Here is a 15,079-nt window from a genome sequence, read left to right on the forward strand (position 1 = left end):
GCCAGGGGGAGTTGCAGTGACGCGCCCGTGAGCTCCGCCGGCAGCCAGCTGCGCCTGAGTGACCGAGCCCCAGGCCGAGAGGCCGGGGGCACCCCACCTCCGAAGTGGCCCGAGCGAGCCCCAGGCTCCAGGCCCCGATAAGCGGCCGCCAAGGAGTGAGCCGGTGTGTACCTGGACGCCCATCCCCGGACACAAAGAACCACCAACGCACCGATGTCTGAGGGGGTCCGCCACTGGCAGGGGAAGTGGTGGTAGGGGGAGATAGGCCTCCAAACCTTGGAGGGCCTGAGATGTCCCCAGAGAGGTGGCGCCTGACACCCAACCTGACATATAGACACAGACATACAGGCACACACAGATACAAACATCCATTCCCACCCTCATGCTCTCATATGCACTTACTCCACACTCAACCAACGTGGAGACAGACATAAAGAGACGTTGTACACACGATCACACTCCCCAAGCGTACTCTACAAACCGGGTCTAGGTGCCCCCGCCCCTGGAGGGGGAACTGCACCCAGACCCAGGTGGTGTTTCCCTTTTCCCTACGGTGGGGGGAGGCAGACCGCCCCGACTCCGCAGCAGCAGGAAGGCTCCACACTCCAGACCGCAGTCGGACGGCCAACTCCTCCTCCTAGTCCTAGCCCCCCTGCCCCAGCAGGTCGCAGAGAACGGGGGTGAGAGAAGACTCCGAACCTCCCTCCACCCGCTCATTGTAATGTTGATGCATGTGTGTTCTAAGGTGCATTTAAAACCCAGGAGGGCTTGGGGCTACCTGCCAGAGAGCAGCAGGTAAGCGCATGGTCCCTCCTGCTAGCCCTCAATGTCTACGTGTATTTAAAATTGAGAGGTGGGCAACGATGCCAGGGGTGGGGTGTACACCCTGATGGTACTTTGGACTCCGTGTATCGTGCCCACCCCCAAGATCCTATATGTATGTGTAATGAGAGTGTGAGTAATGTGAATGTCTAAGTTGTGGGATAAAATTGAGGCAGAGGCAGCCAGAAGGGGACAGAGGGGGGGGTAGCCTCCTCTGCACCCTGGTGACATACCCCTACTCCAAGGCCCTGCATGTGTGGGTGGTTGTGGTGGAGCGGGAAGAGGGAGGCAGCTGGAGATGGGGAGGGAAGGAAGGGAGGGGCAAGTGACCCCTCCCTGGGGCCAGCTCCCCCGCTGACCCCAGTAGGCACCCCCATACTCCGCGACCCGCCAGGGAAAGGGGGCCCAGGCCCATCCAGACCGGGCCCAGTGCAGCAGCGCCGCCCGGCCCCACAGAGCCCGGGACAGTCCACCCAACCCCACCACAGAGAAAACTGCACCCACCCCACCATCCACTCATCTTCCAGACTACATAAGACAATAAACACCCAGGCTGAGATCTTCCTCCACCTCTCCTGTATCTCCCCCTCCTGCAGAGGGAGCTCCTGAGGAGAGGAAAGCTCCTGCAAGATGTGACAATCTCCCCCACCAGTTGAAGAGCCCCCCAGGTGGCTCGACGCACCGGCGGCACCCTGCTCCAGGGCTGGGCCCCCATGCACCCACCCGCCCACAACCCCGGCAACACACCAACCAGGACCCAAGCCCCCGAGGCCCGGTCCGGGTCCCAGCCCAGAGACGGAGCGCCCCCAGAACCTCACGCCCATCCCGGACCCACCCAGGGGCAGCCAGGCTACCAGGTCAGTAACCCACGTCCGTCAGCACAGACCCTCCCCTAGCCCCGCTGCACGCAGCCGCGAGGAAACAGTCACCGGAGAGCCAACAGAGCCCCTAACCGGACATGACCGCTACCCCGGGTTGAGCCCCCCAAGGAAGATGCCTCCGGGGAACCCCCCGACGCCCTAAGCCTGTCCCTACCCCCACACCAATCACAACAGTGAAGGCGGGACCAAACTATGACCCCCCACCCCCACTAGGTGATGGAGCTGATCAAAGGAGCCCAGAGCAATTGATCTGATGTGGTGGCAGAGGCTGTATCAAGACTAATGTAATCTAATAGATAATTTCTATATTGGTTAGAATTAAGATTATTTTTATTTTTCCAGTTCATGAGGACTGTTTTCTTGGCTATGCATAGGGCAGTGAAAACCATATGGGCGATATTCTTTTCTGAAGTGACATTATCTAAGCTGCCCAACAAACACACTAAGGGGGAAGTTGGAATGTTACATTTCAGACACTTCGATAAGTCTTCACATATCTCGCGCCAAAACTTCTGAACTGGTGGACAGAACCAAAGAGCGTGGATATAATTGTCCGGTGAATTGGTTTGGCAGTTTGAGCAGTTGTTGGTAGACGTAAAGCCCATCTTGAACATCCGATGACCTGTATAGTGCACTCTATGTAATATTTTGTATTGAATTAATTGAAGACTGGGATTTCTAATTAGATGAAAGGTTTTTAATCTGAATCTCTATTAGTGAGCTACGTACCACAGGCCTTTAGGATTTCCACGATGCTGCTCATGTTGTTTGAAATTCCTACCAACACCACCATATATTTTTCACAAATGTTCTATATGCAAAAAGTGCAATGTATTTGTGTTAGCCAATCGTAATATTGGAGAGAAATCAAGTCAAGAAACCGTTCCTAGAACACCAGCTGTGCTGCGGCACAGCAAGTTTGACAGCTGAGAATTAAGAATAAAATACAAAAACTAAAGGGTGCATCTATAACCAATGAACAGTGTGATCGTTATGCTTACAAACCAAGAGGTGTCTGCCTGGCTGATTTAACCATAGCCTGGAGTCTGATTCTCTTTATAGGTCTTCCCCTAATGCAGAGCTTAGTGTAGTTGAGGTCGGTGTAACTGTATTCATCAACAATGAGTCTATCTGTAATATATTTTCTCTGTGCTGGAATCCATGGCCTCTCTAAATATTTATCATAGTGATCCCACAACTCTGGCAGCAGTACTGCTTAGCAATGAGAGGTGCAGGATGTTTCTGGGGTTCGAGGATCAGCTGTGGCCAGTTCTGGGAAAGTTAGTGGAAATATAACTCCTGCAGTCCTTGCACCACAGGCTCTGGGCTGCAGCCCCCCAGATTAGCCGGTCTGTTTGTTTACATGTGAAAGGGAGCTCTTGAGTCACAGCACAGAGCTGTGAGGAGAGAGACAACCCCCAGCTACTGGAATGCCTTACATACTCTTTATGGCCTTCTGGTTTGATTTAGTTGTATCTAACACGCATATATTTGCAGAGATATGTGTGTGTGATCACTATTTGTTTCGGCTAGTATGGGTTTACATCATTGTATATTGGGTTTGGGTAGAAACGGTAATACGTACTAGACTCAGAATTGCTACACTAATCAGCTTAGCTATATATGACCATTAAATACACCACCATTAGGTATAAACTGAGCTAGACTGGTTTGCATGACAGGGATAAAACACTGCTTTCCAGACAGAGCGGTTCTGCCATCTGCAGATCTGTTGAAACTGTGTTTTAAAGACAAATGAGATGTACTTTCAGTTTTCATTACAAAAATTATGTTAACTAAAAGAAAGTGGTTAAAAATCTTAGCCTATCTGTGAAACGCGGTGGTGGTAATGTCATGGTTTGGACCTGTTTGGCTACATCTGGGTCTGACAGCTTGTCATCACTGATGGAGTGAATGTTTTCTAAAGGAAAAAGTCAGGGCCTCTAATCATCAAATAAATCAAAAAGGATAGTGAATTGTGCAATAAGACATGACACAATGCAAAATATTATTAAATATTAAAATATTACCAAAGAGTGTAAAATGATAAAGCCAAGTCAAAACTTTGGCCTTAATCCAACAGAAATGCTGTGGAATTAGAGGGAACCCATCAACATTTTAGAACCTTAGAGTTTTTTGAATGTGAAATGGTATAAAGTCCCTCCAAGTCTATTATTGTTTTATTTGATTATTCAGTTGTTTTTACATATACTATTTTGAGGGCTTGTGTGAAAAGGATAAAAGAGATATAGAAAATTCCAGCAACTGTAAACTGTATGTATCTGTGTAGTATTCCTGTGAACTGACCTCTAGTCTTCTCCATTTTATACTACTTACTCTAATGCCCTTTTCCCATCTTCTGTGTGTCAGTAGGTCTGTGTCATTTCATTTTAAACTCCTGCATTCTGAGTTCCCCACTCCAGTTTGGAGGGCTTTAACCTCTTAACATCAATCACCAGTGAGACCCTTTTTTGTGTGTGTGGGAAATAGGTCAGAATTCATACATGCTACCGTCATCATTGTGAATGTTAAAAGAAGATAAAAACCAGTTTAACTGACTTTCACTAAGCCTACGCAAGAATTCTGTTTCACTGAGAGTAACCAGGCTGTTATTTTTCACCCTGCAGGTAGTTTATTTCGGTGACAGCATGAGATCAGACATGTTCCCTGCCAGCAGCTTTGGGAAGTGGGAGACGGTGATGATAGTGGAAGAAATGGAGGGGGAGGGCGTCCCAAAGAGTGAAGCGGCATTGTCCAATGAGGCGCAAGTGGAGCCTCTAGAGAAGAAGGGAAAGTTTGAGGTAAGTTATATAGCAGTCATTCCCTACCCCCAGCTCTAGCCTTCTGACACCTTGTGGACTTTGTGTTTGTATATGCAGGCTCAAATCTTCTGTCAATTGAACTTGTGTCTGACTCTTTCTGGTTTCTTTAAGTATAGTTCTTACCCCTCAGCTGTAAAAGGCTGACGGGGTATTGTCATCAGCCTACCAGGCAGGTGGGCAGGCAACGTGGAAACTCAAGATTTAAATGCAGTAACTCAGGAATAAAGCAACATAGTTGTTTCAAATTGATACCATAGGTCTATGTACTAAAAATCTTGGATGACTTTGAATCTAACAAAGCACAATACTCAAAAGGAGGCGTTATAGTTTGAAATAGGTTCCAAAGCAGCTTGCAGATGTGCAACAAGTAAATAGTTTGTGCTACATACGACTTTCCAAATGGAACTAAAGAATATGACTTCAGCTGATGGATCTGCAGAAGCAGTCTGGCACTGAGATCAGCTGCTCTAAAACTGCTGTAGGATAGAAAAATGTAAGTGACTTTATTTTAATTTTGCTTTAATAGTCCAAAAAGTTGAGAATACTGCCCAACTGTGTTTGACCTTAAAACATCCATTCATGAACTTGTGAGGCAGGCTTGCTGAGACACAGTCATGAAATAAAAGGTTTTTAAAGGCAAATTATGGATCATATCAGGTGTTTAACTTCTGTCGTGTAGAAAGGAAATTGTAAAGAAATGAATAAATACATATCAGCCCTCTTGGTCACAGTTCAATGAGGATATTAAGCAGCAGGATGTTAACATCCCCTCAGACAAAAAAATAAGGCGTCAGCACATCTTCTGGCAAGAAACACCAGGATAAGAACATTTCCTCATTTTCGTTTCAAAGGGCACTCTGCACTGTACTTTACTGCAGTAAAGGAAGGAAGAGCAAAATTAGATGCGATGGAGTAAAGTGGTCACATTTACCCGAAACACCCTGATCTAACTTACTGCTCATGTATTAAAACCAAGAACTTATTTTTTCCAACATACAGAAAAAGCCCACAGATGTACAGTGCACACTTTAAAGAAATTAGTAAAATAGACTGTATAGGGAGACTTACTATGGAGTCTTTGACCTCTGAATAATTCAGTTTTAAAATATATTTTGTCCTGTTATTACTAATAAGAAACCAAACTAGTTAGTAGGAACACTGCAGTGTTAATCATATATGAGGCATCAGGGCACAAATTCACTGTTGGGCCCTAACTAACTACAGAGTGCCTTGTTACCTCCCTTTAACTACAATCCAAATTCTGTAAGGGTTAGGATAGAGCTGGTAACATTAGCATACATTCTGATATACTATTAAGACTGACTTTCACTCAGTTATATATTACATAATGTAATATATTCATAATATTCTAATTGTTATGCTCAGTTACTACAGTAGGTACCTCTAAGCTAGCTAGCTAGTCATGTCAAGGAATCCAGCTTTTTTGGAACTTTCTTGGGATGAAACCATTCTTTGCCCTACTTATCTTTTATCTTTATCTTTCTTGTATCATTATATCCATTATAGTTTTTGGTTGACCATTTTATAGCCCTGAGTTTGGTATTCTAGCCATTAGGAGGTTTTCAGCTAAGCTAGAACAAATGCTAGTGCTGAGTAACTAGAGCAGTTAGCAATAGTTAAATGTAGAGACCATTTTGTACTAGGCTGTTAGTTAATTTATCATGTTACATTGGCAACTTTAACATGAAGGAGACTGTAACAGAGCTCATGTAATCGTTTCCATTGAATAAATGAATTAAACAAGAACTTAAGTGTCAGAGATATTGGTAGTGCTGATAAAACAAGTGTTACTGACACAGATAGAACATCATTTGTGATAAGAAACTTCCTTTTCCTGTGGTTTGCAGTCTTTATTTTGAGCATTATCAAAGATCAAAACTAAGTAGTGTGAAGCCTGCTTGGTATTTTTCATCTTGTTTCACGGTCAACCATCATTAGTCTTTAGTGCATTTCATGTTTTCCCCATCTTCATAAATCTTTTGCGCAGTTTGCCTTTTTTTGTTTTAAAATATTATTATTATTATTTATTTTTTTTGTACTTTTATTTAACTTTTTCCCCCCAACAAATACAAGGCTGGTTCACATCCAAAATAATAACACTACACAGCACTAGAATATTACAACATTATGTCGATAATTGTTGTCCATTAGGATCCAGTTTACCGGTTACTCCCAGTGCTTCCAGTGGTTTCTTCCATTTGTCCACAAAAATCCGGGAGCTCCCATCAATATAGTGTCCCAGCCTGATCAGAGTCATAACTTCAATGATGAGCGACTTCCATAGAGAAATGGAGGGAGGCTCCAATATACCAATATATACATTAATATTATAAATAAAATATTCTTTTTAAAGTAATTGGAACACGTCTTAACATCATAAGCAGCTTGGGCTTTTTCCTTTTTTCTATTTTATCACCTGGTAAATCTCTGTTATGCAACATTTCCTGATATCTTTAAGGCTCATAAGATCAGTGTGTTATCAAACTTATTTTAAACACCACATCCTAATGTTGCTGCTCATTAGCAGAATCTGCTTGCAAAATGTACAAGTGATTATGACTAACACAGCAATACATTTCTCAGTAATAGTGATTCATTTCAGTACTAAAGAAAAGAAACCTCATCATAGCTGGCTGGATTGAAACCAGTTTAGAGATTCATCATCCTCTGTGTGCTCAGGGTGGTAATTCCTACATGTAAACAAGTCTGTACCTGTCTGAAAATGAACACAGTGTTGCATAGTTTGGCTTTTCTATCAACTGTCTCAACAGGAGCAGGGCATGAAGTCACCCTCTGCTGTGTCCAACCAGTGGGGTTCTTACTTTGTTGATGTGCATAAAAGTGGAGGAGGGGATGAGGAGAGCCAGAAGCTGACCTGGTGCTGCCACTGCATTCACAAATACAGCACCATGGCCATCCCTAGTGTTGAGCACATAGCAGGTATGTGAAAGGAGACAAACGATGGAAATACATTTGAAAGTGATGTGAAATACAGAGCAAATTAATATAAACACAGGGTTAGGGAACAGGGAACAGCCCTTTATTTAGAGCTCATGTATTTGTTACCCTCTACAATAACCCGAAAGGCTGACAGGAACAAGTACAGTGGGGCAAAAAAGTATTTAGTCAGCCACCGATTGTGCAAGTTCCCCCACCTAAAATGATGACAGAGGTCAGTAATTTGCACCAGAGGTACACTTCAACTGTGAGAGACAGAATGTGAAAAAAAAAATCCATGAATCCACATGGTAGGATTTGTAAAGAATTTATTCGTAAATCAGGGTGGAAAATAAGTATTTGGTCAATAACAAAAATACAACTCAATACTTTGTAACATAACCTTTGTTGGCAATAACAGAGGTCAAACGTTTACTATAGGTCTTTACCAGGTTTGCACACACAGTAGCTGGTATTTTGGCCCATTCCTCCATGCAGATCTTCTCGAGAGCAGTGATGTTTTGGGGCTGTCGCCGAGCAACACGGACTTTCAACTCCCGCCACAGATTTTCTATGGGGTTGAGGTCTGGAGACTGGCTAGGCCACTCCAGGACTTTCAAATGCTTCTTACGGAGCCACTCCTTTGTTGCCCGGGCGGTGTGTTTTGGATCATTGTCATGTTGGAAGACCCAGCCTCGTTTCATCTTCAAAGTTCTCACTGATGGAAGGAGGTTTTGGCTCAAAATCTCACGATACATGGCCCCATTCATTCTGTCCTTAACACGGATCAGTCGTCCTGTCCCCTTGGCAGAAAAACAGCCCCATAGCATGATGTTTCCACCCCCATGCTTCACAGTAGGTATGGTGTTCTTGGGATGCAACTCAGTATTCTTCTTCCTCCAAACACGACGAGTTGAGTTTATACCAAAAAGTTCTACTTTGGTTTCATCTGACCACATGACATTCTCCCAATCCTCTGCTGGATCATCCATGTGCTCTCTGGCAAACTTCAGACGGGCCTGGACATGCACTGGCTTCAGCAGCGGAACACGTCTGGCACTGCGGGATTTGATTCCCTGCCGTTGTAGTGTGTTACTGATGGTGACCTTTGTTACTTTGGTCCCAGCTCTCTGCAGGTCATTCACCAGGTCCCCCCGTGTGGTTCTGGGATCTTTGCTCACCGTTCTCATGATCATTTTGACCCCACGGGATGAGATCTTGCGTGGAGCCCCAGATCGAGGGAGATTATCAGTGGTCTTGTATGTCTTCCATTTTCTGATGATTGCTCCCACAGTTGATTTTTTCACACCAAGCTGCTTGCCTATTGTAGATTCACTCTTCCGAGTCTGGTGTAGGTCTACAATACTTTTCCTGGTGTCCTTCGAAAGCTCGTTGGTCTTGGCCATGGCGGAGTTTGGAGTCTGACTGTTTGAGGCTGTGGACAGGTGTCTTTTATACAGATGATGAGTTCAAACAGGTGCCATTCATACAGGTAACGAGTGGGGGACAGAAAAGCTTCTTACAGAAGACGTTACAGGTCTGTGAGAGCCAGAGATTTTCCTTGTTTGAGGTGACCAAATACTTATTTTCCACCCTGATTTACGAATTCTTTACAAATCCTACCATGTGGATTCATGGATTTTTTTTCACATTCTGTCTCTCACAGTTGAAGTGTACCTCTGGTGCAAATTACTGACCTCTGTCATCATTTTAGGTGGGGGAACTTGCACAATCGGTGGCTGACTAAATTATTTTTTGCCCCACTGTATTTTTCTATGACAATGGGTTCCTTTTACACTCCTGTGCAAAAGTGAGCTACCTTTCTTTTCTTTACACAGTGGGGGAAATGATCATTTGACCCACTGCTGAATTTGTAAGTTTGGTTACTTACAAAGACAGTTTCTGATTTGTATAGTAGAGAAATAGAATATCAACCAAAAATACTAAATAAATATACATAAATATTATAAATTCATTTTCATCTCACAGAGTGAAATAAGTGTTTGATTCCCCGAGCAAAACATGTCTAAAGAGAAACCCTTGTTGGCATGCAAAGCAGTAAGACATGTTTTGTAAGTGGTCACCAGGTTTGACCTAACACGAGGTTTGTTGTATTGGATCATTGTTATCGTGTTCTGGCTGAGGGGAGGAGCTTCTTGTCCAAGATTTTAAGGTACTTGGTCCCGTCGATTGGCCAAAGTATAATGCTTCCAATTCCATGCTTGAAAGTGGGGATGGTGTTCTTTGGGTCATACTCAACTGTTCTTTTATTCTAAACGCAATGGATCGAGTTAGTACCAGAGAGCTTGATTTTAGTTTCTTCTGACCTCAGCACTGTCTCCCAAGCCTTTTCGGAATCATTTAGCTGTTCACTGGCAAACTTAAGATGTGCCTGTACACACGCCATCTTTAGCAGAGGGACCTTGCAGGTGCTGCATGATTTCAGTTCATTATAATGTAGAGTGGTGTTCTTGGGGACTGCGGTCCCAACTTCATTTATATCATTAAAGAGCCCCTCCATCTTTCTCATGTTACTCCTTGCACAGATTTTTACACCGAGGGTGATTGATTGCCATGTTCTATTTCTTTCATTTCCAAATAGTTTTACCTGATCAATTTTAGAGGGATGTTTTTGTTTGTTTGTTAAGCCACTTAACATTGACCCATGAATCACTCAAACATAAAAATGCCACTTCTTTAGTTGAATCCTAGCCTTGAAGTTGATTAAGCTACCAGTCACTGAAGCCTTATCAAAAAAGGTCTTGGTAAACACTGGGTTTTAATTATTTATAAAAAAAAACAAACAGGTACAGGTAACTCTGTTCTAGTTTATATACACATATGGTAAACAAACTGAGAATCAAACTTATTGTGTTAAAATTGTAAAAAAAAACCTACATCCTTTAGGTATACAAAAAAGTCCTCGTATCAGACATCTCCATTATTCTACTTCATCAGAGAAACATTCACATGAACCCAAACAAGGACAGAAGCAGACACAGATGTGCAGCCAAAGTTAAAATAACTCTTACCAAGCAGCAGTGTGCTGCAGAGCAGATCCTGGGAAAATGTGATCTGCGGTTCCCTCATCAAAGTGCAGGTGTCCACAAAGGTTGCCAAGAAATGTCTTTTTTGATGTGTTGCATTGATGTTATCCTGGCGTGTGTGTGTGTGTGTGTGTGTGTGTGTGTGTGTGTGTGTGTGTGTGTGTGTGTGTGTGTGTGTGTGTGTGTGTGTGTGTGTGTGTGTGTGTGTGTGACCTTCCTGTGTAATCTACTTGGAACAGTTTGTATTGTGACTGCACAAAAACCACAACACTGTTTGACTAAATATCATGTCAGGCCTGGGTTATGGTCTCTGTGAACTAGTTCTTAAGAAATGTTTGTCCACCACATGGGAAATCCAGTGTTTATTCTCATTGTCAATGGTGAAAAGTAGGCTCTTATGCAGTTGGGGACGTGGTTATGATGGCACGCATTTTCAGACTTGTTCTACAGGCAGACACGACAAAATGTCACATGTGCATGAGTAACAAAGGGAAGAAAAGGAAGGCTAATAATAATAATAATAATAATAATAATAATGGATTGGATTTATATAGCGCTTTTCAAGGCACCCAAAGCGCTTTACAATACCACTATTCATTCACTCTCGCATTCACACACTGGTGGAGGCAAGCTACGGTTGTAGCCACAGCTGCCCTGGGGCAGACTGACAGAAGTGAGGCTGCCATATCGCGCCATCGGCCCCTCTGGCCAACACCAACACTTCTAGAATTAGAAGTGCAGTTCTAACTTTGGGCTCCTCTCCCACCTTCCTGCACCATTGGCCACTGTGAATGTCAAATCATCCCATTGTTAAAGCTAACGGGTGATGGGGATGTTTAAATCTTTACCATGGACTATATATAGAAGAAGGGATGGGCCTACATGATGAAAGGGGAAGCAAATGTGGACGTGCCTAACATCTGCATTATTTATAATGGCCAGCAGGTGGCGACTCTTCTGGTTGGATAAAATAAATCTAGGATTTTATGGGAAGATTACCCTTCAGCTCCCTTGCTCTATGACCTCAATAAACCCTTTCCTAATGTGTCTTTGGGTTCAGTGGCTATTTTAAATTCTTACTGAATATGTTTGAAATGTATTTTGCAAATTATGAAACCCACTGTAGTCAAAGAGGATTATAAAGCAGGTATGGTTCAGGGCTGGTCTATAGGAGACATTATGGTGTCTTCACGAGTTAGTATCCTAACCCTAAGCCTCAGCAATATGCTCCTTGATCTTGGAGAGCAAAAAATTATTCCAAGCCTTAAAAGCTATTTTTTGTCTGTCTCTAAAAGTAACAGAGTTAGGGTTAGACAAAACCTGAGCCCAGTGTTAAGATACTGCCAGTTCATGTATGTACAGGTATGTTTGTGAAAATTCTCAATCATCTAGGTCATTGTAGTCTAAGGAGCTTGGAAAGAAAAGTATCTGGACTTCTTTACATTTCTTGAAGATATTTCATCCGAGAAGCTTCTTCAGTTCTAAGAACAACTGGTGCTGTGTCCCAGATTTTAGGCGCTATAATCCCTATGGGAGTGTACCTAAGGCTATGTCCACACTAGCCTGGATAAATTTGAAAACGGCTTTTTCGTCTGAAAACGCTCCGCGTCCACACTATTGTTTTCAGTCGTTTTCACAGAGTTGTGCGTCTGCATTGAAACGGCCGAAAACGCTTACGTTCCAGTACTGCGCATGCATGAAACGTGGTCACATGACTGCATCACATGACTAAAATGTGTCATTGTTTTCGAAAAGGCTCCGGGTTCACTGTCCACGCTGCGACGCGAAAACGGCGTTTTCTAATGTATCCGCTTTGGAGAGCGTTTTCAAAACGCTGCGTTTTCCTTGAACGAAAACGCTGTCTCAGTGTGGACGGAATGCCAAAACGGAGAGAAAAAAATGCGTTTTCAAATGAAAACGTATTAGTGTGGACATGGCCTAAGAGGGTCATGGACCCCCTACTGATCCTCTACCTAATCACAAGAGCCAAGGAGTGAAAACGGGTGTGGGTCACAATCAGCCAAGGTTTCGGGTGAACCCATTGTGAAACCAACCAATTGTGATCACTTGCAGCTGACTTTCCTATTTGATTTTTCCTTTTTCTAGATCTGCCTCTGGATTACAAGTTTCCCAGGTTTTCCCCTGATAAGCCCTGCACCACCGGCTATTACCCTAGACCCCCGGATTCTTTGCTGAAAAGGTGTGAGAGTATGTCATAAAAGAAAAGAAACGGAAAAATAAAATCCTCCCTTACCCCTTCTCAGGAGAGGAATGTTCCTCCATTTATGCCCGTAGTTCCCCACCTGACCCCACCATCATCTATGGAGCACAGAAAACGTCCACTTTTCATCCTTTCAGAGAAACCATGTGAATGTAAGCCACAGTATCTCTCTGTAATAATGCATACATTTGAACATTGTTTTGTGGTTTAGTGTACGTGGAAATACGACAAACTAAGTGTGTGAGCGTGTGTGTATCTACATTCAGTAATGATACGGTGTTCTTATTGTTTTATGTGTGTGAGGCCTTCTCTTATTTTCCTTGGTAAATTGTTTCAAAATCTGAAGAAAAATCAAATGTTTTGCCCTCTTTTTCCTGAAGTTATTACCTCAAAAATGTGATTGACTGTAAGCAAAACAGGAGTACCTATCCCTAAAGATCTGTTGGAAATATTGTGTGAGTATTTCTGTAAAACAGTATTATTGTGTAGTCCTCTCTTCTGGATATGGTTTCACTGTATGCATTTTAGTAACCTTAACACGAGATTTAAGGTCTGTTGTTCCTACTGTGTCAGTTTAGTGGAAGATGTTACTCTTCAGGTCATTGTTGCTAAAGAACTAGCACAATACTGTCCTTTGTGATGGTTGTTTCAACAACAAAAAAACAAAAAAGAAAAAATCACAACTTGGGGAAACAATAATAATATGACTGATGATGACTATGCTAGATGTTCTTTGTATTACTTTTGTTGCAACAGTGAAATGTGCTCTTTGAGTGTAAAAACGTGGACTTCTACTTGTGCTTCATTTGTATTCAGATTGAGGTATGCTTTAACCGACTTCTGAATGGTTATTTTGTCGGTGTGCATAGACAGGTTGTGCCATAATATTTAAGGAACACTCGGTTTGGGAAGACTCCGCAAAGTCACAGAAGATTGGCATCAGGTTTATCTTTGTGCATCCAGGAAGTGTTTAGCATAACTTAGTACCAAGTATCCCTGGTGCACAGTGAAGACCTTTAGTTGTTTGCAGGGATCGCAGTAAGCAAGACCTAATTTTGCCAGGGCTAAACTCTGTTTAATAGAATTTATGCTGGGTTCAGATCACTGATACATGAAAATAGCCAGACCAGAATGATCTTGAGTGTCTCACAATACTCCAGCAGAAGTACTTCTCACCTCTTCTGTAATGCTGACCCATAGCCCAAAGCACTCTTCCAAATGTAACAATGCGAAAAACAAGATAAAACATAGACAACCCATGCTTTTCTTTGGATATGATCTGTGTACTTTCTTTTTTCTTTTGTTAGCCTTCGATTCATGCCAGTTATTTGTTTCTGTTCTGGTGCATGTTAAAGGGTCTCCATTGAAGGGGATAAAAGCCAAATGTGAATCAGCTACAGTTTGTGAACACTTAGATTGCACGTGGTACCTTTGCACATGACTTTTCTATCTATCGTGCCAAATCGAGAATTCTTCCATGTCTTCTATCAGATGATTTAGCATCATCTCTTCAGTACAGTTCACTCTGTTTGGATTAATCATTTGCACAATTAGGGTAGCTATCATTGCTATAGGGAAGGCAGCAGAATGGCATGGAATTCATGAGGTAGGCCTACTATGTGAATTTCAATTCCTTAGGTTTTGTGCCAAAAAGTAGATGCTAGTTTGTGCTAACCTGGACCCCGACCTGTCTCTATGCTAACCTCACAAAGATGATACTGGTCTAAATCTTCTTATCTGGCTTTGATAAAGTCAAACAATAGGATTTCCCAAATGGCAAAGTGTTCCTTTACAGTGGCCATCATCTCACAAGTGAAGACGGTATATTTTGATAATGAACAGCATCCAGCTGGCAGCATGTAAGTGAGATTGGTCATCCAAAGTGAATTATTACTTGTGCTGTGTGTGCAAGTGTTTTATGCATACAGCTGTAGTGATTGTACTCTTTGTTTCTCATAGACCTGGAAGATTTGACATGCGCATTTGCCTTATGTTGGATTCATTTGTGCTCTTAAGTTCTTAAAACCACAGGGAAAGTTCACTTAAGTGTTCAAGTGTTGGAAGTATTGTCAAAGAAATAAAATGTTCTTTGATTTTCTTACAAGTTGTTTGAGATTTCTTTGCAAACTGACGACTTTTGCTGCACAGATTCCATTAAAATTCAAAAAAACACATTAGCACAAACATGATAAGAGCAGCTGAGTGACTCCAACTCCCATCTGTGTGGAACATCAGACAGCAGTTGGCTACTACTGCCTAAAGTCATATTCATAGAGTCTAGGCTGTAATCTTAATTTTTAATGCTGTAAAGTTGGGCGTTAACTAAAA

The 15,079-nt window shown here is 42.8% G+C and overlaps 1 protein-coding gene across 1 annotated transcript in view; it reads left to right on the plus strand.

Annotated features, from left to right (window-relative positions):
• nt5dc1 (5'-nucleotidase domain containing 1) overlaps window positions 1-12,997 on the plus strand; it is an 88,156-nt gene extending 75,159 nt beyond the window's left edge. The window contains exons 10-12 of the mRNA XM_085373431.1: window positions 4,331-4,504; window positions 7,318-7,486; window positions 12,637-12,997. Of these exons, the coding sequence (XP_085229557.1) occupies window positions 4,331-4,504; window positions 7,318-7,486; window positions 12,637-12,749 (456 nt within the window). The 3' untranslated portion in view covers window positions 12,750-12,997. The remainder of the gene's footprint in view (window positions 1-4,330; window positions 4,505-7,317; window positions 7,487-12,636) is intronic.
• Window positions 12,998-15,079: the final 2,082 nt, after the last annotated feature.

This window comes from Diplotaxodon limnothrissa, linkage group LG15 (genome assembly GCF_057381915.1).
Source record: "Diplotaxodon limnothrissa isolate DT_005_m linkage group LG15, D_limnothrissa_male_GT1.1, whole genome shotgun sequence".
In the NCBI taxonomy this organism is placed as follows: domain Eukaryota; kingdom Metazoa; phylum Chordata; class Actinopteri; order Cichliformes; family Cichlidae; genus Diplotaxodon; species Diplotaxodon limnothrissa.